We start from the raw sequence: 26,702 nt of genomic DNA, 5'->3' as shown, positions 1-26,702 counted from the left end.
GTACTTTCCTTCCCACCCCTGCTATACTCTAAACGCATACTAACATCACCTCCAGAGATATACTACAGTGCCCACTATGCTACAGTGCCCAGAGCAAATCACTTTACAGCAATCAGCTCACAGTTTAGACGCACGGTTTCATCTCCAAGTTTAGCGGTACCTCACCTCTGCACCATCTCACTCTAGACCAGCGGTCTTCAATCTGTGAGGCGCGACCCCAGGGGGGTCGTGGAGTCCTGGGAAGGGGGTCGCAGATTCTGCAGAGTGCAGTTCCTGGCATTGGGCTGATCGAGGGTGCTCACTGCGGAGGCCTAATTCACACCGAGGTGTGAAAAACATCAACGCCTCATTAACAAGTAAAAGGTCTTTTAAAGACCTTTCAAGTACTTGGGTTTGACTGTGTGTGTGTCCCTGAAGCTGTTTCAGCTGGGCTCACATACACGAGCTGGGGGGGGGGGGGGGGGGCTGGGGGAGTGGCTGTAGTGTAGCCCTTTGAGTTCAATGGATGTTGCGCACCTGGAGCTGTGGGTCCCATGACACGTCCCCCGCCCCCAGCAGGGAGGCACAGAGATGCCCTCCCGTGAGCGGGAAAGAAGAAGGACGAAGACGCAGATAGATACTGACACCCCCCCCCCATGAGAGAGGCACAGAAAAGGTGGGTGGATGAATGATGGGTGGATGGATGGATGTAAGGCTGAAGGATGGATGGATGTGGATGGATGTAAGGCTGAAGGATGGATGGATGTGGATGGATGAAAGGCTGAAGGATGGATGGATGTGGATGGATGAAAGGCTGAAGGATGGATGGATGTGTGAAAAGGTAGGTGGATGAACGATGAGTGGATGGATGAATGAAAGGGTGGATGGATGAATGATGGATGTATGGATGGAAGGATGAAAGGGTGGATGGATGAAGGATAGATTGGTGAAGGATAGATGTATGGATGGAAGAATGAAAGGGTGGACGGATGAAGGATGGATGGATGAAAGGGTGGATGGATGAATGATGGATGGATGGATGTGTAAAAAGATGGGTGGATGGGTGAATGGATGGATGAAAGGGTGGGTGGATGGATGTATGGATGAAAGGGTGGATGTTGATGGATGGGAGGATGAAAGAGTGGATGGATGAAGGATGGATGTATGGATGGGAAGATGAAAGTGTAGATGGATGTATGAATGGATAAAAGGTTGCATGGATGAATGATGGATGGATGTGTGAAAAGGTGGGTGGATGAATGAAGGGTGAATGGATGGATGAAAGGGTGGATGGATGATGGATGTATGGATGGAAGGATGAAAGGGTGAATGGATGGATGTGTGAAAGTGTGGGTGGATGAATGATGGAGGGATGTGATGAGGTCTAACAGGCGCATTTATGGTTGTCAAAAGTTGATGATGAGGAGTACCAGTTTCTAGAAACTTTTGTCGGAAGGGGGTCCTTACGCCTAAAAAGGTTTTACAAGGGGGTCTCGGCATCAAAAAGTTTGAAGACCTCTGCTCTAGACAAAACAGCACTTTCACACCGGTAAGGGTAAATACTTTGCTTCTTCCAGTATACTACAGAGCACTCAACTCATTTAGGCACACACTTTCATCCCCGAGTGTACCAGCACCTCACCTCCGCACCATCTCACACTGGACAAAACAGCACTTTCACACCGGTGGAGGTAAATACTTCACTTCGGCCAGTATGCTACACCGCCCAAAGCACATCAGTTTACAGCAATCAGCTCACAGTTTAGGCGCACTGTTTCATCCCCGAGTTTAGTGGTACTTCACCTCTGCACCATCTCACTATACACAAAACAGCACTTTCACACAGGTAAGGGTAAATACTTTGGTTCTGCCAGTATGCTACAGACCACTCAGCTCACAGTTTAAGCGCACGGTTTCATCCCAGAGTGTACCAGAACCTCACCTCAGCACCATCTCACAGTGGGCAAAACAGCACTTTCACATCAGTAGGGGTAAATACTTCACTTCACACTCCCTCTATAGCACACCCTACCCACCCTACAAACCTCACAGCGCTCCTACCCTCCTCTTTCCCAATTTTTCTCCCTTTTTTCCCCTTACTCGCTTCAACAGAATCAGAAAATGGCGGCCAACACTTCCTAGTTGCAACCGCATGCATAATAAAAGGGTAAATAAGTGTCTAAATGGATGGGTTTTTTTTAAATTGATTTTACAACTGACTTATTAAGTGTATCTTAGTGAATATATGTATTACCGAGTAATGTTTAAATATTTAAATATCTGTATCAGTGTCTCACTTTGTGTATAAGTGGCTGCATGGGTTGATGAGTAGCTACATGAGTGTGTATAAGGGTTATTAGTTGGTTTTTTGAGTATCAGTATGAGTGTCTGTATGGTTTGGTGGGGGATATTAGTTAGCGCATGGATGCATGAATTAGTGACTCACTGTTTGTATGTTTTTTGAAGACAGCATGTGTGCAGGACTGTATGGGTGGATGAGTGTGTGTATGGGTGTGTTAGTGAGTGAATGACTGTCTCAATAGTATCTTTATGAGTAACTACATATGTTTTAAACTAGTATATGTGAGTATTGATGTATATAAGTGAGTATATGTGAGAGTGAGGGATTGGAAGAGTTCCTGTGTAAATAAGTATGTTTTTCTATAAGTGATTGTTTAAGAGAGTAAGTATGTGTACGTTTCTGTAGAAGTATGTGTAGTGGTGTGTGTATAGCTGTATATGCAAGTAAATGGATCTTTGATAGTTTATTTGCATGTGTGAGTATGTGTGTGAGTAACTCTATGGATGAGTGTCGGTGTGTAACAGGATGTATAGGTGTATGAGTACATATGATGAGTGAGTACATGTATGAGTGACTATATAGAACTGTTGGTGAATGAGTGGATGTGTATGTAGATGTTGGAATTACTGATTACGTTGCTGTAACTGGTATTGGTATCTCTATTTTTTTGAAAATTTTAATTTCTATTTTTTAATGTGTGTATCAAAGGTAATATTACGGTGAGAGGAGGTGCGCCACTCTTTCACAAGGATGATGTCATCAGTGATGTCATCAGTGATGTTATTTGAGATGTCATCAGTGATGTTATGAGAGATGTCACTGACCATGTCATGAGTGATGTAATATGTGACGTCATCAGCATTGCATTGCGGGCGCACGAGATATAGTTAGCTGAACTAACTATAACGGGTGAATTTCAATGGTTTTGTATGAGTGAAATGTCCAGCTAACTATAACATGTGTGAAACCTATGGTTTTTTCAGTGAATTTCTAAGGTTTTTTAAATGATAATTCCTAACTATAACGTGTCTGAAACCTATGGTTTTTTCAGTGAATTTCAAAGGTTTTGTAAATGATAATTTTTAAATGTATTAATTGTTATATATATGTTTGGCAACAACCTGGACATCTCGGTTCTCTGATTTAGGAGGCTCTCTTCTGATTGACACAAGCACTTTCTTGATTGTAGGTGACCTAATATTCACTTAAACGACCCTCAAAATACGGCTGCCAATAATCTGATCAATGACTTGGCGGCCATGCACATTATGCTTCATAATCAGGGGGCCACTCATAGAGATGGCCACTTACTCGACCCTATATTTGGAAACCTCCCTCAGATCCAATGCCTTCCTGCCTTGCCCCTTCAATGGTCAGATCACTTTCTTACATACTTTACTATCCCTGGCGGGGGAGCCTCGTCCCCTCCCTACATATCATCCCTCTATGGTCACAGAAACTGGAAGAAACTTGACCTGGCCCAACTGAATTCAGCGTTAGACTCTGTCCCTGAGGATCTTCTGAGTGACGAAATTAACATGGAGGCCATAGCTGCTTCAACGGACAGGTGGCTCCTGGGAGCCATTGACAGCTGCCTGCCGCTTACTAATAAGAGAATTAAACCTCACAACATTCCAGCGCCATGGTTTAACGACGCACTCAAGGCAGCTAAATCCAAATGTAAACGCTACGAGCGTCTCTGGAGGAAAGACTATTCTCATATCTCTGGGGAAACCTACAAAAAGGAACTCAAGCAATATCATAGGGAGTGTGCTGCAGCTCGTGCAGCCTATGTCACCCAGACTATCTCAGCTGCATCTAACAAATCGAGGACATTATTTAACTTAGTTAAAGAATTGGCAGGATCAAAGTCTACTGCTGATCCTCCCTCTTTGAATAATGCCCAATGTGACGAACTGGCCCAGTTTTTTCCAAACAAAATTGAAAGAATCTATGATGATATTTCTAAGCAGCAACCGAAAGAAACAAATAACAATACTGCCAATAATAATCAGCAAACACAATCTGCGCTAACATATCACCCTCTAATTTGCTGGCCTGAGATTACTATCCAAAATCTACAAGAAATTGTTAGAAAACTAAAATCGGGCTCCCCGGTAGATCCTCTCCCTGTGTCAATACTCAAGAAACTTGACACCAGGCATTTGTCATTGATCTGTAAAATCTTAAATCAGTCCCTCGTTTCTGCCACTGTCCCTATACCATGGAAACATGCTAAAGTCACACCTTTGTTAAAGAAACCTACGGCTGACCCCAAAGTTCTGGGTAACTTTCGCCCGATCTCCTTGTTACCCGCATTTTCCAAACTTTTGGAAAAACATGTTCATAACCATCTGGCCTACTACTTAGAGATAAATGACATCTTCCACTCCTCTCAGTCGGGCTTCCGACCCGGTTACTTAACCGAGACTACCCTTCTGGGGGTCGTAGAACATCTGCGGAGCCTAGTTGACAAGGGACTTACTGCTGCACTGATATTGCTTGATCTCAGCGCAGCATTCGATACCATCTCTCACAGTATCCTGCTCGACTCCCTTTCTGATGTTGGCATAAGGGGAATTGCTCTTGACTGGCTAACCTCTTTCTTAGATCAGCGCTCTTTCCAAATTAATTCCAACACAGGCACCTCTGGTGTCTATCAGTCCCCTTATGGTGTCCCCCAGGCCTAACCATGTTTAGTTACGCTGACGATTCTCAAATAATCTTCTCTCTGTCTAGTACAAACAAGGACTCACCTTCGCCCCTGAAATCTGGCCTTGCCAAAATCGCAACCTGGATGCGGACCAATCTGTTGAAACTTAACGGAGAAAAAACAGAGGTTCTAATCTTTGGTCCCAGCCCTGATCTATGGAATGCCTCCCACTGGCCACCCAGCATGGGCCCTCTTCCCATCCCATGTGACCAAGTCCGTAGCCTAGGTATAACTATCGACAAAGGACTTACGATGCAGCCTCAAGTCGGGAAACTTACTGCCATGTGTTTTGTAATCCTGAGATGGCTCCGTAAGATAATATGGATGCTCCCGGAAGGCACCAAGGAATCTGTAGTCAATGCCCTAATCACCTCAAGGCTTGACTACGGTAATGTCCTTTACCCAAGCTGTAATGAAACGACTGCAGCGTGTACAATATGCTGCGGCCCGTCTGCTGCACAAGTGCCACAGAAGAGAACACATGTCGGAACACCTAAAAATTTATCATTGGCTTAAAATTGAGAGCAGAGTAAAATTTAAAACTCTTTGCTTCATGCATAAGATCAAATTTGGTTCTGCCCCAAGATACCTAAAATCCCTAGCTCATGCCTATCTTCCCACTCGGCATCTTAGATCCTTTTCCCAGGGCCTCTTTAATGTGCCTAAGGTCCGGCTTTCCAGAATGGGAGGCAGGTCTTTTTCCTACCTAGGTCCTAAGTTATGGAATTCCCTCCCCCTAAAAATGCGCACTGAAACCAATCTCGTCACTTTCCGTAGATCCCTGAAAACCTGGCTGTTCAACCAGTAGATCTGGCCTGGCTATCATCTCCCTCCCTTCCTTTCCCGCACTCAATCTTTCCACCAGCACCGTGAAACCCTTTTTGGGTAGCTGTAGCGCTTTACAAATTCAATAAATAATAATAATAATAATACTGATTTACTACATTGTTTTTTTTTGGTTTTTTTAAAAACCTTTATTTATCAAATGCACAATACACAGCGTCTGCCTACAACCCCAACGGGCCGGCCGCTATGACAAACATTAAAAGAATAAAGAAAGACAATATGCAATAGAGGTGGCCACTTAGCGTCCGTTATGGTGTGGTGCACAATACAATAAATGACAGGATAGCGAAGGTTTAATTTTATAGTTTTGTCGAGGTAGAAAATGAACAAAAACAAACACATGGTATTATACTGGCAAGGCTCACAGGAGGGGGGGAAAGGGAAGGAGTATACATAAACAGGAGCAAGTCTAATGTGGGAGGGGGGGTCATGGAGGGAATATAGGATGTGAGTAGAGAAAGGAACGCCTTTCATGGGGAGGAGGGGATAGTATCGTCATAATCAAGTGGAGGGGAACAGATATCGCCACGGTAAGCATTCCATTGTGCCCAGACCCTGGCCCACTTTTTAGGACGACCCCGTGCCTCGTAAACCGTCTTCTCTCGAAACATGCACCAGTCCATGTTGTCTTTCCAGGCACTGAGCCTCGGTGGTCTATTGGAGCCCCAGAGCTGAGCTATGTCTCTTTTGGCAACCATGTTGCCCAGAGTGACCCAGAATGTCTGGGCAGCCGTACAATCTGTAGGCTCCCACACATTGAGTAGACAGCGCCGTGCCTCGGGAAGGAGGGGGACTCCAGTAACACGTCCCATCACATCATGCACCCTGGACCAGAAAGTTGAGACAACCGGGCATTCCCACAAGACATGAAGAAAAGTACCATCCATACCACAACCACGTCTACACAGTCCATCCGTCGCAAGCCCCATTCGCACCAGACGCATACCGGTCACATACACACGGTGGAGGATCTTTAGTTGGACAAAACGAAGCCAGGCCGGAATAGCCACCTCTTTTGGGGAAGAAACAGCCGACTGCCAATCTTCGTCGTCTAATTCGAGCCCATCTGCCGTCCAGGAGGCACAAAGCTTCCCCAGCAGGTCAGCCCTGTTGTTAATAAGTTTCTTATATATTAACGAAATTGTGCTATCGGTGACGTGGCCATCAAGGACACGGTCCTCCAGTGGGGATGACTGGGGAATATCAGTCCCAGGGGGAAAGGCGGAAGATAAGGCATGCCGAACCTGCATATACCAAAAATACTCCTTATCATCAAGCTGATATTCCAGTTTCAGGGCTTCGAAGGACTTCACAGTGCCCCTGGCCCAGAGATCCTCCACCTTACTAATCCCAATCATATCCCACCTATCGAACCCTTTCGTCCGCCACAAGTTGCCCAGCCGCTCAGAATCATACAGTGGAGTCATACGCGTCAATTTGCCACTCCAGCCCGTAGCCACAGTAGCATCCTTCCAGGCACGCACCGCACACTTCGTAGGACCAGTCAGGAGACGGATTGGTGACTTCGAGTACAAAGCTCTATTAAAGTTGCCACCGGGCAGTAGGAATTTGTCCAGGGCAAAAGCAGGAGCGGGTTCCGATGAATATGTTACGTGGTTACTTGCGCTTAAATGCGAGGCCCAGTAATATCGTTTGATATCCGGTAAAGCGATACCGCCATCGTACCAGGGGAGTGTGAGTTTAGACAATGCGATACGGGCACGTCCGTCCCAAATCAATTGCCGCTGTAGGCTTTCGATCTCACGGAAATAGCGAGCGGGGACCGGGTCGAAGAAATTCTGCAATGCATAAAGAAATCTAGGGAGCGACATCATTTTAAAAAGTGCTGCTCGCCCCAGCGGGGACAAGGGCAATTCACGCCACCGCCTCACATCCTGCTTGAGGCGACGGAGGGGAGCATAGAGATTCCGATCATATCGCACCACGGAAACCATGGAAACATAGACCCCCAAATATTTGAAACCATCGTCTGCCACCTGAATTGGAAACCTACGGGGCAGCGGTGGCAACACCCCCGCTATGACATAAACACAGGACTTGGTCCAATTGATAACCAATCCAGAGTTCTTACCAAATGATGTGAGAACGTCAAAGAGCACGTTCAAAGACTTCTGGGGGGAAGTGAAATAAAGAAGGATATCGTCGGCGTAGAGCGAGACGCGATCTTCCAAATCCGGCGCCCACCGGATCCCTTTAATCGAGGGTTCCCACCGGAGCCATGCCGCAAGGGGCTCGAGCGCCAGTGCAAACAGAAGTGGGGAAAGCGGACATCCCTGACGGGTGCCGCGTCCCAATGGAAATGGGTCGGAGCTTCTGCCATTCACCACAACTTGAGCCAGTGGTTGCTCGTACAGGAGCCTCACCCACGCAATAAAGTTAGGGCCAAAGCCAAATTTGGAAAGGGCCGCCCACAGATATGGTCATTCAATGGTGTTGAAAGCCATTGTAGCGTCCAGGGAGGCCACCACCGCTGGCTCAGCGAGAGTTGCAGCTCTCGCGAGAACGCCGTGGAGTCTACGTAGATTAAGGGCCGTGTTCCGATGTGGTATGAAGCCGGATTGATCCGGATGAATCAGGTCACAGATCACAGTCAACAACCGATTGGCCAGGACCTTGGCAAGGATTTTGGGTTCCGCGTTCAGTAAGGAAATGGGTGCAGCGGTCACAAGGCTTGCCGTCCTTATGAATGACCACTATGGTGGCCAGGCGCTGTTCAGGCGGGAGGATTCCAGCCTCAAATGCGTCCAGAAACATAGTCCGCAAGTGGGCGGCCATTTTGTCTGGACGAAGTTTGTAGAGCTCGATAGGCAAACCATTAGGCCCCATCGCCTTACCCGAACGCAAGGATCTGATGGCGAGGGCGATCTCGTCCACCGTAAAGGGAGCTTCCAAAGCCAGTCCCTCCTCTTCCGAGACACAAGGAAGAGCAATATCACGCAACAGTAAACGGGAGTCGGCCTCATCACGATCACTCACTGGGGTATAGACCTTTTGGAAATGGTCCACAAAACAGTCAACAATCCCACCGGGGTCAGACACACATTCACCAGACTCACGGGTAATAACGGGTACTACACGATTCATTCTTTCAGCCTTATCCAGCCACGCAAGGAGTTTGCTAGCCTTGTCACCCACATCATACAAACGGCCCAGCTGGTTCGCGCGCATCACCTTAGCAGCATCAGTCACACAAGCTTTATAATCCGCCTGCTTCAGTTCCAGAGTGTGTAGGAGCGCTGGCGTGTCATCCCCACCCAGTTCACTTTCGAGTGCAGTGATTTCGGTCTCAAGGGCCAGCACGGCCTCCCTCCTAGCTTTCCGTTCAGCTGCAATAAGAGACAGTCCGGATCCCCGTATGACAGTATTAAAGGCCTCCCAGAGAATCGTAGGGGAAGTCACCGAACCCACATTCTCATCGAAATAGCAATCGATAGCCATCACTAAATCTGAGCGGAGCCGGGGGTTCCGAAAGTGCCAGGGCGGGACAGGGGGAACTCTGTTACCAGGAAGACCACCCACAGAGACCTCAAGCAGCAAAGGGGAATGGTCCGAAATGCCCCGGGGGAGATGACGAACTTCCCGCACCAAGGATAGGGTAGAGGTCAGCATGAAAAAGTAGTCTATCCTCGAGAGGCTGCCATGTGCACCAGAGTGGAAAGTATACTGCGTCTGGGTGGGGTGCAGCAAACGCCAAACGTCCACCAGACCAAAAGTTTCAGCCATGTCAGTGAGCCACTTCTGGGACTGCGGCAGAACTCTAGGGGGCAGTCGATCACAATCACCAGACATCACAGAGTTAAAATCCCCACCCATAATCAGTAGACCATCAGGGAGACCAAGAAGAGTCTTGCCAAGATCGGCATATGTAGTTGCCTGCAGCCCCGGGGGAATATATACAGCCACTATCACAATTAGCTTCCCCTCCCATCTCCCCGAGACAGCAGCATAGCGTCCCCGATCATCAAGGGTGACATCATCAATCTCAAGGGCCAAGGAGGATTTAACCATTATACCCACTCCCCGGGAGCCGGACGTAAAACCAGCATGGGCGACCAACCGGTAGCCTCGACGGTCAAGAGCTTTACAGGCATTACCAATCAAATGGGTTTCTTGAAGTAATACAACATCAGGGGCATGACGCCTTATAAATTGCAACACAATGCCCCGTTTGATTCTGTCACCCAAACCATTGACGTTCCAAGAAAGAACTTTTATCTCACCCCCCCCCCCATCCCAAGAAGATCGACCCGACCCAACCCCCTCCCGGAACCTCAGGTCAAGAATGTATGCAATCAATAATATACCATGTGAAAAGAAGAACAAGAAACACACAACACAACCAAGTCCCCACCAACCACCCCCCAACCATGAACCCGTTACAACGCCCCCCACCCTGCACCCCTGCTGACTAAAGAGCCACCCCAAACTGCAGTGTGCCTGTCGCCCCATCTGATCTACACAAAGAAACCCCCGAGGAGGAAGGGAGTAACTACCCCAACCCGCCCCACCACGGGCATAAACATAGAGCATACGATAAAAGGTACTCTGTAGAGTTCATGATCCAGAACCGGACCTCAGGGGCCCCAATTCAGTCCTGGGCCGTTGCACCGCCGTCCGCGCCTCCGGGGCCTCCGCTCTCGGTGTCATCCTTTGGCAGCGAGTCCAACCAGTCACTGGCACTGTCTGGTTGATCGAAGAAATAGGCACGTTCCCTGTATTCAATCCGCAGGCGAGCGGGAAACAACATAGCATATTTTAGTCCCAAATCCCTCAAGCGACGCTTCACTCCAAGGAATCCAGAACGTTGCCGTTGCACTTGAGGAGTGAAGTCAGGATAGATCGAGACAGAGTTATTATCGAACTTCAACGGGCCGTGCTTGCGGGCGGCCTGAAGAATGGCGTCTCTGTCCCGAAAGTGAAACAGCCTAGCAATGATAGGCCTCGGGGGAGAATTTTCAACTTCAAACCTGAGGGACCATGGGGGCTAAGTAGTCCACCAGGTCTTCCAGGAATCGCCACTGCACCGGCTTTACCTGTCCACCCGGGAAGCGATAAGCACGCTCGACCGCAAAAAACTTGCTGAGGCCTGCGGGAGCGAGTTTAGCGACAATTAGCTCCTCAACCAGTAGACCGATCGAGGCAACACCATTGTCCTCCGGCACTCCGACTAGGCCAATGGTGTTCCGCCGGGCCCTATTGTCGTAGTCCTCCATGCGTTTGGCCAACAGGTCTTGCGATGAACGCAAATTCCCAATCTCCGACTGCGCTTCCGCCATGTCTGTCACCAAACTTGATGCCTTTAGGTCCAGCGCCTTGACCCTCTCATTTGTCTTGGCCAGGTCGGCACGAATAAGAGTAACATCAACCGCCACCTTGTCTATCTTCGACACGATGGCCTCATACTGCTGACTCATATCGGCCTTGAGTCCCGCAATGGCGGCCAGCAGGTCCCGAAGGGACACCTCCGAGGAGGTCGCCATGTCCGTCTTCGGGTCTTCCAAGCCACGGCTGGCAGCACTGGGGGAACCTCTCGGTTGCGTATAGCGGTCGATCACGTTGGACTGGACCGACCCCCCACGAGTATTAGCCTTCCTGCGCTTCTCTATCTCGGGTTTCGTCGCCATGTTGAATTCAGCACCCCACGGGGACAACCCGGGTGCAAAGGAATGTCGGCGATTCTCGACCCCAAAAGTCTGGTTTTTGCAGGAGATTGTCGCGGGCCACTGAGCCGGCACTGCGAAAAAGCGTGTTGCCAGTGAGAGTAGCAAACCAGGATTAAGGAGCAGGTCACAGGAAGGCAGGACACGAGAGGACCAGAAACCGAAAGTGAAAGTGGCACACCATCGGTGAAGCAAATGCCAAGCAGCCGTTGTTGTTGCATTACTGCTCAGCCATCCAAGGCAACAGAGACCCCGGTCCCGTCCGGGGCTAGGCCAGGAAGTTAAAGACGATGTAAAAATGGTCCCCGAAGTCCGATCCCGGCCCAAAAAAGATCGACAGCATCAGTAAGAGTAGCACTTCAAAAGCCCGTCGAAGTGACCAGGATAACTGAAGGATAAATCAAGAAGGGCGGTGCGGGTCTCGGGAGCTCTCTGCTCACGCGACCATCTTGGATGCCCGCGTAGCTCCTCCCTCTACTACATTGTTTTAAACTATTTATTTTTAGATATTTTATTTAAATTAGATTACACTTTTTAATATAAATTGAAAAAAAATGTTTTAAAAAATATTTAAAGTGTAATATTTTATATTTTTTATTTTATATATTTTTTAATTTATATATATTTTATATAGCAGGCAATGTTAGCCTATAGAAGGAAATTCAAGTTACTCTAAGTACGGTTAGAATTACTTTTCAGGATCAGTAGTTGGCTGAAAGAAGCAGCACTGAGGTCTCTCCTGATAACAGGTGAGTAAATCGGAATTCGTAGTTCGGCTGATTTTAGAGGATTTTTTTAAAGTTCCAAAACTCCACACTAAGAAGAATTTCCAAGTAAAACCACTCAATATTACCCTATGGAAGGAAATTCACTTAGCAGGTAAGTAGTGTTATCATTACTTTTTCTTAATCAGTGGTGGATCCTGGATCCAGCACTGGTGCATCTCCTGTAAACAGTTGAAAGAATGTGTTCAAGTCATACAGGCGATTTTTAAGGAATATTTTTAGTTTGTGAAAATAGACACCTAAAAACTTTTCTGGTGAAAACCAGACAATGAATTCCTATGGAAGGAAATACAAGTTACTGGTAGGTACGGTTAGAATTATTTTTCAGGGTCAGTGTTGGGCTAAAAGATGCAGCACTGGGTTCTCTCCTGGTAACAGGTGAGTAAATCGGAATTCGTTGTTCGGTTGATTTTAGGTGAATATTTTAAAGTTCCAAAACTCCACACTTAGAAGAATTTCCAAGTGAAACCAGTCAATGTTAGCCTATGGAAGGAAATTCAAGTTACTGGTAAGTAATGGTTAGAATTACTTTTGAGGATCAGTACTGGGCTCAAAGATGCAGCACTGAGGTCTCTCCTGATAACAGGAGAGTAAATCGGAATGTGTACTACATCTAGTAAGCGCCACAGAGCTGCGTAGCAGAGAGATGTGAAAAGTGGCACGGCATGCACCACCTCTCTGCAACGCAGTGCAGTGGCGATTCCTGGAAGACCTGGTGGACTACTTAGCTCCCATGGTCCCTCAGGTTTGAAGTTGAAAATTCTCCCCAGCTTAAAACGCACCACAGGGCGTGTTTGCACACATCATGTCAGGCCCGTCCCCTCCCTTAACCACTGACTAAACGCTAGTTGACAAAGTTGAGAGATTAAGTCCCCTTCAATCCTAAGGATCCCTAGGGTCAAACTAGCCCTCTAGGTACCTTCAGTAAGCACCACAGAGCTGCGTTGCAGAGATGTGTAAAAAGGGGCATGGCCTCTGAACACCTGTCTGCAATGCAGCTCCCTGGCGCATACTGTAGATACCTGTTGGGCTATTTGGCCCTCAGGGACCCTCAGTATTCAAAGAAAATTAATTCCCCAACTTAAAACGCACCAGGGGGCGCGTTTGCACACTGATGAAGGAAGGGGGCTTGGCCTGAGGTGACATGTCTGCAAACACGCCCTGTGGCGCATTTCAAGTCAGAGAATTAATTCCTCCTCAATCCTGTGGGTCCCTGGGGGCCAACTAGCCCACCAGATACCTCCAGCATGCGCCAGGGGGCTGCGTGACAGAGAAGTATTCAGAGGCCACGCCCCTTTTTACAAAACTCTGCAATGCAGCTCAGTGGTGCTTACTGAAGGTACCAGGTGGTGCTAGTTGGCCCCCAGGGACCCTCAGGATTGACAAGGAATTAATTCCCCAACTTAAACCGCGCCACAGGGAGTGTTTGCAAACATGTGAACTCAGGCCCCATCCCCTCCCTTCACAACTGTGCAAACACGCCCCGTGGTGCATTTTAAGTTGGGGGATTAACTCCCCTTGAATCCTGAGGGTGCCTGGGGCGCAATTAGCCCACTAGCTACCTCTAGTAAGCGCCACAGAGCTGCATTGCAGAGAGGTGTAAAAAGAGGCGTGGCCTCAGAACACCACTCTGCAACGCAGCCCCCTGGCGCATACTGGAGGTTCCTGGTGGGCTAGTTGGCCCCCAGTATTCAAGGGGAATTCATTCCCCCTCTGCAAACGCACCAGGGGACGCGTTTGCAAACTGCTGTATGAAAGGGGCGTGGCCTCCTGCGCGATGCCGATGATTTTGTTTTTTTTTAAGAAGGGGGGCTGTAGCCCCCGTTTTTTGGGGGGGCCCTGGGGACCCTATCCCCCAGGGCCTGCCCCTTAATTTTTTTTAATATAAAAAAATGAGGAAGGGGGCCGCGTGGCCCCCCTCCTGATGCCTTAATCGCCCTGGGGACCCCATCCCCGGGGCCCCGGGGCATGACCTTTTCTTTTTTTTTATAAAAAAATATTGGGGGGGGGGCCTCGTGGCCCCCCTCCTTGGCCACTTATGGCCCCGGGGACCCCATCCCCCAGGGCCGGCCTTTCTATTTTTTTTTCTTCCTTTTGTGGAGGGGGGGCGCGTGGCCCCCCTCCCGGGCCACTTCTGGCCCCGGGGACCCCATCCCCCAGGGCCTGGCCCTCTCCATTGGGGACCGTGGGGGGGGTCCCCAAGCCCCCCACGGTCCCTGCCGGCTACCCGCCTCCTGCGGGAGCCGGCATTGCTTTTCTACATGGGGAGCAGCTAACATGCTGCTCCCCATGTAGAAAAGCAATCAGCTTTAGTTTTTGGACGAGAGAGCAGGTTTCCTGCTCTCTCTTCCAAAAACCAAAGCAGAGTGCTTTGGCGGCTCCCGCCCTACCATAGCAAACTACAGTGTCCCAGGGGTAGGCACCCCGGGACCCTGCAGGAGCCGGCCCTGGGGGGTGGCGGTCCCCAGGGCCACCACAAGGCTCCAGGAGGGGGGCCCTGCGGTCCCCTTCCAACATTTAAAAGCCCCGGGGTGGTGGTTCCTGGGGCTGGGGGGTCCGTCATGGACCCTCCAATTTAAATATGTAGTGCCCCGGGGAGGTGGCAGTCCCCGGGGCGTGTGGAAGGGCTTGAGCCCCCCCACACAGGTTTTTTTTTTTTTTTTTTTTAAAAGAAGCCCCGGGGGTGGCGGTCCCTGGGGCTGCGGGGGTGCCGTGAGCCCCCCACATTCATCATGTTAAATCACGGGGCTCCCCATCATTATACATTCAAGCCATGGGGCTGTCGGTCCCCGGGGCTGCGGGGGGCCGTGTGCCCCCTGCTATAATACATAATTTGCCCCGGGGGGTGGCGGTCCCCGGGGCAGTGTGGGGTGATTGGGCCCCCCACACTTTATTTTTATAAAGCCCCCGGGATTTGGCCCCCCCCCCAATTTTTTGGGCCTTGGGGACCCCATGCCCCAGGGCCTGCCCCCTAATTTTTTTTAATATAAAAAAAATGAGGAAGGGGCCGCGTGGCCCCCCTCCCGAGGCCTTAATCGCCCCGGAACCCCATCCCCGGGGCATGACCTTTTCTTTTTTTTTATATAAAAAACTATTGGGGAGGGGGGCCTCGTGGCCCCCCTCCCGGGCCACTTATTGCCCCGCGGGCCCCATCCCCCGGGGCCGGCCTTTCTATTTTTTTCTCTTCCATTTGTGTCGGGGGGCCGCGTGGCCCCTCTCCCGGGCCACTTCTGGCTCCGGGGACCCCATCCCTTTGGGCCTGGCCCTCTCCATTGGGGACCGTGGGGCGTCCCCAAGCCGGCATTGCTTTTCTACATGGGGAGCAGCTAACGTGCTGCTCCCCATGTAGAAAAGCAATCGGCTTTGGTTTTTGGAAGAGAGAGCAGGTTTTCTGCTCTCTCTTCCAAAAACCAAAGCAGTTTGCTTTGGCGGCTCCCGCCCTACCATGGCAAACAACAGTGTCCCGGGGGTAGGCACCCCAGGTCACTGCAGGAGCCGGCCCTGGGGGGTGGCAGTCCCCAGGGCCACCACAAGGCTCAAGGAGGGGGGCAGCGTGGCCCCCCTCCCAACACTTAAAAGCCCCGGGGGTGGTGGTCCCCTGGGGCTGGGGGGGGTCGTCAGGATATGCGTAACCTACATGCATCCAGCGATTTAAAAAAAATATACATTTTTTTTTGGGCCTTGGGGGTCCTTGTGGGGCCCCCTAAGCAGGTCTAGGGGGTCAGGGTGTTTCTACCCTGCCCCCTTTACTTGTTTTTCGCGTTTCTTTTTCTGTTTTCTTGTGCCTCGGTTCTACCGAGGCACAAGATAGCTGCCAACACTTCCTGGTTTGGATTGTTGACAGACAATTAGCATAAAGCTTGTGCTCGGGAGGATACGCGTACCCTACTCCGTTCATAGATATATCTATGACTTTACTTTTGATTTTCTCAGGAACTACTGAACGTATTTACACCATTTAACAACAAGCGTGATCTGCGAACCAAACTCTACCTTTTTGCCAAATTTGGTGTAATTCCGTTCGGCAGTTCGGGCTGTAGCCGTGTCTGAAGGTCCCCATGGAAAATTGCATGGGGATACACGTTTTGGGACCACCCTTTTTTCTCGGCCCCCACCTAACGAATCACCCCGAAACTTTCAGGATAGGAGCGGAGCGCCCCAGCTTCTTGGAGAATTTCGTGAAGATTCGTCGACCTGCGCCAAAGTTATTCCACATAGAATGTTGCTGATTTCCTATGGAAACTAGGTCCTACCCATATAATATATATATATATATATATATTCACTGAAAAAACCATAGGTTATAGACCATATATAGTTAGGAATTAGCATTTACAAAACCTTGAAAATTCACTGAAAAAACCATGGGTTATAGACCATATATAGTTAGGAATTAGCATTTACAAAACCTTATTTTACTCACACAAAACCATTGAAATTTCACATATAGTTAGTTGCACTAACTATATATCGCGCACCCGCAATCCACTGCTGATCATGTCACATATTACATCATTCATGACATGATCAGTGACATCACTGATGACATCACTGATGACATCACTGATGACATCTCAAATGACATCACTGATGACAACATCCAGTGACTGTGTGTTTCTGTAAAGTCAAAATATGTCTTACATATTGAAGAATGAGTGGATGTATAAGTGTCTGGATGAAGGATTTAGTAGGTGCATGACTGACTGTATGAGTGAGTGATTAAATGTGTCTCACTGAGTGCATGGGTTAGTGACTAAACTGTCTTAATTTGTGCATCATTATATCTGTTGTACTGTAAACTGCTGCATGTGTTGATCAGTAGCTTTATGATTAAGTATATGGGTTATTGATTGGTTGCCCAAGTACTTGTATGGGAGACTGAGTGTGTGTGTGGGTGGCTGGGAGGTGTATGACTCTGTGCATAGATGTGTGAGCAGTTGATTCACTAGATGTATGGGTTCAAAAGTGCATGTGGAAACAGCTGTATGGGCGGATGACTGTGTGCATGAGTGTATTGGTGAGTGAATGGATATCTCAGTGCTACATGTCAAAGTAAGTACATATGTAAAACACAGTACATGTGAGAGTTGACATATATAAATAACTGTGCATAAGAGCCAGTGAATTTGTGAGTGGCTGTATGGATCATTGTGAACTTGTATCAGGGATTGTATAAGAGAGTAAATATGTGTTAGTATATGTTTGAATAAGTAAGGTGTGTATAACTGTATAGTTGAGGAAATGGAAGTGTGATTGATTCTTTGCATGACTGACTAGGTGTGTGAGTAACTCCATGGATGAGTGACAGTCTGTGAGTGTCTATTTACTCTGAGTGTATCTAAGATTATATTAGAGTCTGAAGAGGTTCACCGTATTATCACATTAATGATGTCATCAGTGATGTGATCAGTAATGTCAAATGAGATGTCATCAGTGATGTCATCAGTGATGTCATTTGAGATGTCATCAGTGATGTCATCAGTGATGTCATCAGTTATGTCACTGATCATGTCATGAAGGATGTAATATGTGACATGATCAGCAGTGGATTGCGGGTGCGCGATATATAGTTAGTGCAACTAACTATATATGAAATTTCAATGGTTTTGTGTGAGTAAAATAAGGTTTTGTAAATGCTAATTCCTAACTATATATGGTCTATAACCCATGGTTTTTTCAGTGAATTTTCAAGGTTTTGTAAATGCTAATTCCTAACTATATATGGTCTATAACCTATGGTTTTTTCAGTGAATTTCAATGGTTTTTTAATAGCAAATATCAAAAGCTGTAAAATGTCAAGTACGTGGTAGGTAAAAACATTTTCGTATTTATGCACGCTGATGTGCTTTGAACGCTGCCCCCCCCCCCTCCTCTTTTCTTTTAGGAGTATTCTCTCTTTGCAGATAGTGAAGGGTAGGTAACACTGGCCTTTGCCCCCGTTGTAATCCGTCGTGCCTGCTTCCCTCTCCATTTGATTGATTGTTATCCTAGCATTTATTGTTTTGGAATTGGTTCTCTTTGGTTCATTCTCTATTTACAAACAAGCACAGAGTCGCAATACTCTGTTTAGTCTTTGCAGATAGTGAAAAATCGTTAAAAAAACAAAAGGAATCAAGCAAAATCAATAGGCCACTAATGGGATCTCTTTTTGACCTAGCTAAAATAGAAACATTATGAACAACCCCTCATGAGAAATACGAAACTAGTGAGAGGAACTGAGCTCGACACCATGATGGCTGCAAGACAGCTCGGCTCCGCCGCCCACCCCACCCAAAATAACGACAAACCCTATGCAAATATTATAAATATATACAACACACCAGCAAAGTAACAGGGTAAAACGTTTTATTAAATAACTATTTACATGGCAGACTGCTGCAACATCGATCCAAACAAGCCTTTGTATTTGGGACTCAAAATTAACAAGTAACAGGGTAAACCGTTTTATTAAATATCTATTTACATGGCAGCCTGCTGCAACATCGATCCAAACAAGCCTTTGTATTCGGAGCTCAAAATCAACCATCAATAGTAAGATTTTCATAGGTGAGTGTAGGTTCATGGTTTTCCATCCACAGACTAAAAGCCTGGAGTGGGAGTGAAAGAACAATAACTAGGTAAGAAGGAAGGCAGAAGTTGTGGTAAGGACTCTGGATATAGTATGTTGCTTGGCCCCTGAGATGCTTCGATGTCACTGCCTTGCACAAATGGCATAAGTCCTGGATGTTGAATGCCATAGTTGAGGGTTCCGAGCAGCGCTTGTAACACTGTCTGAAGCTTATTTGCACCTGCTGCAGCTTCACTATTCTCAAAGTAAGTGGGGGCTGTTTGTGGACCTGACTGCATTGGAAAACAATGTGATGCGGTGCCTCCCTGAACCGCTTGACGGAAGCCCCCGAGATAATTGCGCCTGCTCCACACCTTGTCCCACAATCCGTTTGACCTGAAGACACGTCCTGCGTTGCCCTGGTCCGACCATCACATATACCTGCGCCAGGAGACGGCGTGGGGTGCACTAGAAGGGAGAGGCGGCGCGAACGAGCCTCCCCCACCTCCCCAGGTGGAGGTTTCTCAGCTACACCCCAGCGCTTCACTCGACCAGCTGATTTGCGCCAGCTCTTGCGACACAGTGCCTCGCTCGGCCAGCTGAATTGCGCCTGCTCTTGCTATTACAACGTCTCACCCGCCATCCAACGGAATTGCACCCAATCTTGCGGTACAGCGACAGGCGGCTGCTACGGAGCTCACGAAATGGCGGTCGGCTCCACAGACTTGGGCCTGGCCTGCAAAGATGGCTCTGGGCAACCGTGGAACTCGGACGCTTGACTGCTAGGGCATGGGCCCCATTCCCAAAAGAGTCCCCTGAGCCTTGAAGATTCTACAACAGTCACCGGGACCCCCGACTCCCGTAGACTTCCGGTGGGGAGCGACTGCCATGATTGCTCGCGGAATGGCCACGACGTAGCCACGAGATGGTGGTGCTCTCATGCTGACGCCAGCGTCAGTCTGAAACATCCAGAAACACTGTAGACTACCAATTCGATCACTTCCGGTGGAGCCCCAACGTGACCCGGTAGAGAAGAAATTGCCCTCCCCTCTTTGACTGATGGTTCTTGTTGCCTGTCCCTTCTGTTGTCATTTAACAGAACTTTTTTGACTACTGAAAGGGGTTGTGTTCCAACCGCTGGTTGGTGGAGACATTTTGACTATATTCTGGACCTGCGTTGTCGCGTAATGCGTCATATGACGCGCCGCGTTAGCGCACCCGGAAGTGCTCCGGTGCGCGAGGCGCAGATTCCCGGAAGCGATCCAGAGCGCGGCGCGCAGCGCGTAACGTAAGCATAACAGGTCATGTGACTTATTAATAAAACTTTTCATTGGTTCATTTTACTTTTGTTTTTCTAATGATGGAAGGACACCTTTGAGCAATTGATGGCACTTTTTCCTCAAACTGCCTTGGTATATTCTAATATATGCCAAAGACAGAAATGGAGGTGGTCCAATCAATTTTGTCCACAAATTGAGAAAGCGAGGAAGCATGTAAATAAGTCTGTTTCAGCTTGCATGAGAGACCATGGAATGGGCTGCATCTACAACAATAACTTGCGTTACTACATGCAAGATATCTACAGAGGAGATGGCGTGCACTTCTCAGATGAGGGGAACAGAGTTTTCATACAAAATTTAAGACTGTGTATTGGTACCTACTTATAAGTACCTAGAACTTACACAGAACCCAAAAGTTCTTTTCCGAGCTACCTTAACTTTAATTACTCTTTTAAAATTTCGAATGTACCTTTTTTCACTAATTTTCACTTATGTTCGCTTCCCAGTTCGCTACCCGGTTCGCGTACCGGCAGCTAACCGCGCGAAAAATTCAAATTTTTTTTCCGACATATATGAGCCTCCTCAGCCACCCTCAGAAAACCTAGGGGGTCAGGATACGTCTACCGTGCCCCCTTCTACCCATTCTGAACATTATTTAACCTCCATCTTGTATCTCAATTCTACCGAAACAAAAAATGGAGGACTCCCGTAACGCTGCAGGTTCGCGTACCGGGACACGCACTGACAAGCACTCGCTCAAAAAAGGTGGGAAAGTAATTTACAGAAAAACCACTGGAGACACTTTCACCAATTATACATTAGCTCATACTACATACCAATCCCTACCATTTTCACAAATTTGGTTGGAATTCCATTTAGCCATTTAGCATGTAGACCTCTCTAAATTCCCTGAGGTAAATTACTTCACAAAACACATATGAAGTGTTGGAATTGACAACCAATTAAAATGTTACTTTCATTTTCTACTATTATATCATGACATTTGATTGGTTATGTACCTGAATATATATAAAGAAAGAGAGAGAAACACAGCCATTTTGACTACTACTTCCTGAAGTACATTTCAAGAGCATTTTCACTGACAAATTAAACTTCTTTTTGAAAGGTAAGAAGTTATTTTAAAAATTTGAAATGAGAACTATGTTATGGTAATTTGTGAAAACGTTTTCAGATAGTTATATACTGTCCCTCTGTAAGAGTTAGAGATTGAGATAGGCTTCTCTGTTATAATTATGGATTGAGTTAGGCTTCTATGGTATAATTATGAATTTACTTAGTCTTCATCACAGGCACTTTGTAATAGTTCTACTTCCTGCCTGAATCCATACAGTGCCCAAAGATAACTTCACTGTTAAAAACTCACAAGTACCTGCCTAAACTTTAACCCAACAGTAACCTATCTCTACTGATATATTTTTATTTTTTATGCAATTTACAGCAAGAAAATGGAAGCACAACAGAAAGAAAATAATATTTCCTTTCAAATAAATATTGAAAACAATCCAAATGAAGAAAAGGATGAAAATGACTTTTTGGATGACACATTAGACGAAGAATTAATTGAATGTGTAGAAGAATATGAATCATGGAATGAAAAGGAGGACATACCTGATGAATTGATGTTACAAATTCTTTTAGATTTTGAAAAATCTGAACAATAAATTTAAATTTTAAAATTAAAAATTGTTTGAGACATTATTCTTTTTTATATGTAAATTATGAAATAGTACCAAAAATAGATATAATATAAAGTGAGACTTACAATATACTGTACAACTTTTTTGTGTTACATAGTAAGTTTGCTCATAGTTACTTCCTTTCTCCAACTATATTATCTCCAATGTAAATGTAAATGTAAATGTAAATGTGTTTCGATTTATATAGCGCACTTTAACCCAGGGGCCTCAAGGCGCTTGCTTAGGGAACCCGTCCTGGTATTCCCCTGTGAGATACCCATGCCGGGTATCCACAAGGTGAAAGCCAGGCATCCCGCCGCGAGGGGCCGTAGTGGAGATTAAGCAAGCTATTGCCCAGAGTCGCAGAGTGTGACCCCGTGAGTCAAGTAGGCACCAGAGCGAGAATTGTCGACTCCGTGGAATTTTTGAGCCCGAGACCCGCCGAGGCGGGGAATTGAACCCTGGTCCACGGCCGATCTCAGCTTCTGAGTCTGCCGCCTCTAACCACTGAGCCACGCTTCTCCAATGTGTATTGAACATCTCTTTATCATCTCCTGCCTCCATATTGTTTCGGCTTTCCAGACAGACTATGGTATGAATTCCATATACCACAATAACTTCTGAAACAACTTGCAAGATATCTACAAAGGAGAGGGCGTTTATTTATTTTTAGACTCTGCATTGGTACCTACATGTTGCTACGTAAATAAAAAAAAACAAAAAAAAAACAACAAAACGAAAAATCAATAAACATACAATATTTAAAAAGTCTATCATTCTTGTTTCCTTATAGTACGCTCCCCGGACCGCTTTCCGGTGCACGTACCGGGCACACCCCACGCAAAAAAAAACGATTTTTTTTCTTTTTTTTTTTGCCCCGCGGGGCCCTTTTAAAGCCTCCACATCAAACCTAGGGGGTCAGGGAGGATCTACTATGCCCCCTTATGGTCATTTGCCCCTTCGTTTTGGCCTCCTCTTTTCTCTCGATCCTACCGAGGGACAAGATGGCGGCCGCTCCGGACTGTTTAGAATGTTGACAGACACCAAAGAGCCAATCAGCTTCGCTTCGCAAAGTTCCGTTACGCGAAAAGTACGCGAACCAGAGCACTACCCGGGACGCTGTCACAGATATATCTGTTTTTTAAAACGTTAATTTCTCAAAATCCACTGGAGCACATATATTGAGACCCAGCAAAGGCACATCGGGCTAACAATCCCTACAATTTTGCCAAGTTTCGTGCAAATCCATTCAGCCGTTCGAGCTAAAAGTGAGTAGCCAGTAGGTAATATATATATATATATATATATATATATATACTCACCACACCTCCCCAGTTTGGACCCAGCCATATGCAAATCAGTCTTGACCCTGTTCTTTGTGGAAACAGTTCAGCCCCAACTACCAAGCCAGGTCCTCCTGGACCGAAAACAAGCATCCTGGGACCGGTTTCAGGGCATCACCCTTCATCAGCCAGGATAGCTTGAATCCAGTGGTGTAGTGAGCACGGGGAGAACCTTTCAGACACGGCTTTGCCTAGAACAAACAGCGATACCACGTGATCTTCAGTTCTAACTTCTAAACCCTACAGAATGAAATACTGATATATAATCATATGCAGTTTAGGAATTTTAATAGTGAGTGCCACAACCAACATGACAAGGTTAAAAAAATGGTTTGGCTATGGGGAACCGCGGAAAAAACATAACATTAAAAAGCGGTACCATTTCAAAATAGACATTTAAGATGTAAAATAAACCCTCATACATCGTAGTACGTGCACTCATAGAAAGCGGACTGATACACCAACAGCCAGTACCATGATATGAGAGGTACTACTCCTGTAGGTGGTGTCAAAGCCTACTTTGTTCAACCTTGAACGGCATGGGGGGCAAAAAAACGATGGATTTAGGCCCAGGTCTCTGTACTGGGGAGAATATATGACATTGTTCTGCATTCTGTCCATCAATTGTTCTTTTTGCATTTGTCACCCCGAGTGGGACTGGTATGCCCAGATGTGGGTCCCGTGCTCTCCATGCCACTGGAGTCAAGCTATTCTGACTGATGAGGGGTGAACCTCCGAAACCGGTCCTAGGATGCTTGTTTCCAGTCCAGGGAAGACCTGGCCTGGCAGTTGGGGCTGGACTGTTTCCATTGGGCATAGGGTCAAGACTGATTTGCATATGACTGGGTTCAATCTGGAATGGCATGGGGAGAAAAAAACTATGGATTTAGGCCCATATCTCTGTACTGGAGTGAATGTATGACATGGTGCTGCATTCTGTCCATCAATTGTTCTTTTTCCAGACACTCTTATGACATATGTAGTGGACCTCACTTGTTCACTCTTGACACATGTGATCTTCTCCCATACGCACACAGTATACCTCACTCAAGCTCAGTTCACATGCTCTCTCAAACATGAAGAGCGGGTGATCCTACTAAGGCATACACATAAGCACATACTGCACACTCAGACACTCACACACACAAAGCTGTATCCCATGTGGACACAGTACTATCACCAGTCTCGCAATTACGCTTACTGTGTCCTTTGAGGTCACACTCCTGTTGCACACAAAAAGAATGATGATTTGAGAGTCCATTTTCCATAGTTGCAGACACCAAGACTACCCAATGCACAGCCCCCGAAAGCCATATTTTAGTCACCTTTCTCCTTGAGAGCAGTTTCTTCCTCTGGTGTTCCATGGGCACGGCCTTGCGTTGGGCTCCACGTTGGCTGGGGTACAACCTTTTCAAGGCCCTGCGCTATCCAGCTAAGGACACCCACTGCAGCGCTACAAAAAAAAGAAAGAAAAAATGAATGTGCTCCATAGAGACCTTATTCGGTGTAATATACCTGCCTGAAGGTCCTTTATGGGATTAGGTATATCTTTTCACTGGAGGACAGAGCTTTAGCATGAGGTCTCCTAAAGATCTGAATAAACAACAGGGTCCACCTCTAAGAGGTTTCCTGTGAGCCAAGGTATTGTAGGCATACACAGTATTTGTTACCCCTCACACACGAAAAGGGCCCTTGGTGTCATGCTTCATCATTGGGGTCTTCCCGCCCCCCTGCGGGACGCGGCGGGAAGTTGCTACAACTAGCGACTACGCTGGAGCACTTAGATATTGTAAGTGCTATGTGAGGTGTATTGAGTGAGTGTGAGATGGGTCAGGAGTGATATGGAAAAGTCAGATTAAAAATAATACCTGGCCTTATGAAAGCAAAAATTCTTTATTAGTCATAGGCTGGTATCGTTAAAAAACTGTGTAGTGGAGAAACTTTAGCTTAACAATGGGCTAGCTCTCCTGGTGATGTCAACATGTCTCGAGGCTGAATGCCTCTTCGTCAGGACGGGGTCAGATCCCTCTGTCACTCACTAAGGTTGCCATCAATGTGTGCTATGTGTATGTACAAGTTAAAGGATGTAAGTTATAATACCACTGCAGTATGAGATTCAATTGGTAATTACAGCCCAATCAGTATTTCTGAAGCGTGGGCCTGCAAAGATAAAGTGAGAGCACATAGGTATTGTCAGCGCGTCCCAATGCGCGTTCATATATCACCTGTGGAGAAAAGGCAAGGTGACATATATCGTGACTTAGCGATTACAGTGTTTCCCTAAATATGGGACACACTTAGGTGTTGTGACCTGTTTGAAAAAAGGAAGAAAAAAGATGCTACTGGGGCGACCATCTCCACAGAGAACTCACCGGGGGATTTGGGGATTTCATTGTGCAAAGCGCAGTCGGCGCTAACATCCCTGCTGGCTGCTGGTCCCACCCGCTGCTGCGACCGGAACTCCACGCGGCCGCCGAGCGGGGGGGACTTCAACCCCCACAAACCTTTGCCTCTTTTTCTCTGCCCCTTCCCGCCCACTGACGCGCCCGGAAGGCGCAGAAAAGGACTGATCCCCATCTGGGGAGCGGGCGACCATCTCCACAGAGAACTCACCGGGGGATTTGGGGATTTCATAGTGCAAATCGCAGTCGGCGCTAACATCCCTGCTGGCTGCTGGTCCCCCCCGCCGCCGCGACCGGAACTCCACGCGGCCGCCGAGCGGGGGGACTACAACCCCCACAAACCTTTGCCTCTTTTGCTCCGCCCCTTCCCATCCACTGACGCGCCCGGAAGGCGCAGAAAAGGACTGAGCCCCATCTGGGGAGCGGGCGACCATCTCCACAGAGAACTCACCGGGGGATTTGGGGATTTCATTGTGCAAAGCGCAGTCGGCGCTAACATCCATGCTGGCTGCTGGTCCCCCCCGCCGCCGCGACCGGAACTCCACGCGGCCGCCGAGCGGGGGGACTACAACCCTCACAAACCTTTGCCTCGTTTGCTCCGCCCCTTCCCGCCCACTGACGCGCCCGGAAGGCGCAGAAAAGGACTGATCCCCATCTGGGGAGCGGGCGACCATCTCCACAGAGAACTCACCGGGGGATTTGGGGATTTCATTGTGCAAAGCACAGTCGGCGCTAACATCCCTGCTGGCTGCTGGTCCCCCCCGCCGCCGCGACCGGAACTCCACGCGGCCGCCGAGCGGGGGGACTACAACCCCCACAAACCTTTGCCTCTTTTGCTCCGCCCCTTCCCGCCCACTGACGCGCCCAGAAGGCGCAGAAAAGGACTGAGCCCCTTCCGCATCGCGGGACGCACGCGGGTGATGCCGGGCTAAGCCTGGGCAAAGGGCGGGCCCTCTGTGGACCTCAGAGGCCCAAGGAGGATGGGACGGGGCTACCCCCCTTGGCTCTTTGTTAAGAGGAGGTAAAGAAAGACTTTTGCTTCCTTTTGGTTTTCCGCCTATTGACTTTGCCTTTCTCCAAGGACATTTTCCCTTCTGGTGCGTACGATTCGTCGATAACTATTCTGT

The 26,702-nt window shown here is 47.7% G+C and overlaps 1 protein-coding gene across 1 annotated transcript in view; it reads right to left on the bottom strand.

Annotated features, from left to right (window-relative positions):
* CNGB1 (cyclic nucleotide gated channel subunit beta 1) overlaps positions 1 to 26,702 on the bottom strand; it is a 1,326,699-nt gene that overhangs the window by 1,158,524 nt on the left and 141,473 nt on the right. The window contains exons 7-8 of the mRNA XM_086945539.1: positions 24,499 to 24,626; positions 20,511 to 20,513 (exon numbers count right to left, since the gene is read on the bottom strand). Of these exons, the coding sequence (XP_086801665.1) occupies positions 20,511 to 20,513; positions 24,499 to 24,626 (131 nt within the window). The remainder of the gene's footprint in view (positions 1 to 20,510; positions 20,514 to 24,498; positions 24,627 to 26,702) is intronic.

This window comes from Lissotriton vulgaris, chromosome 12, assembly GCF_964263255.1.
Source record: "Lissotriton vulgaris chromosome 12, aLisVul1.2, whole genome shotgun sequence".
In the NCBI taxonomy this organism is placed as follows: Eukaryota; Metazoa; Chordata; class Amphibia; order Caudata; family Salamandridae; genus Lissotriton; species Lissotriton vulgaris.
The sequence above is the reverse complement of the archived record's forward strand: the minus strand, read 5'-3'. Positions and strand labels throughout refer to the sequence as shown.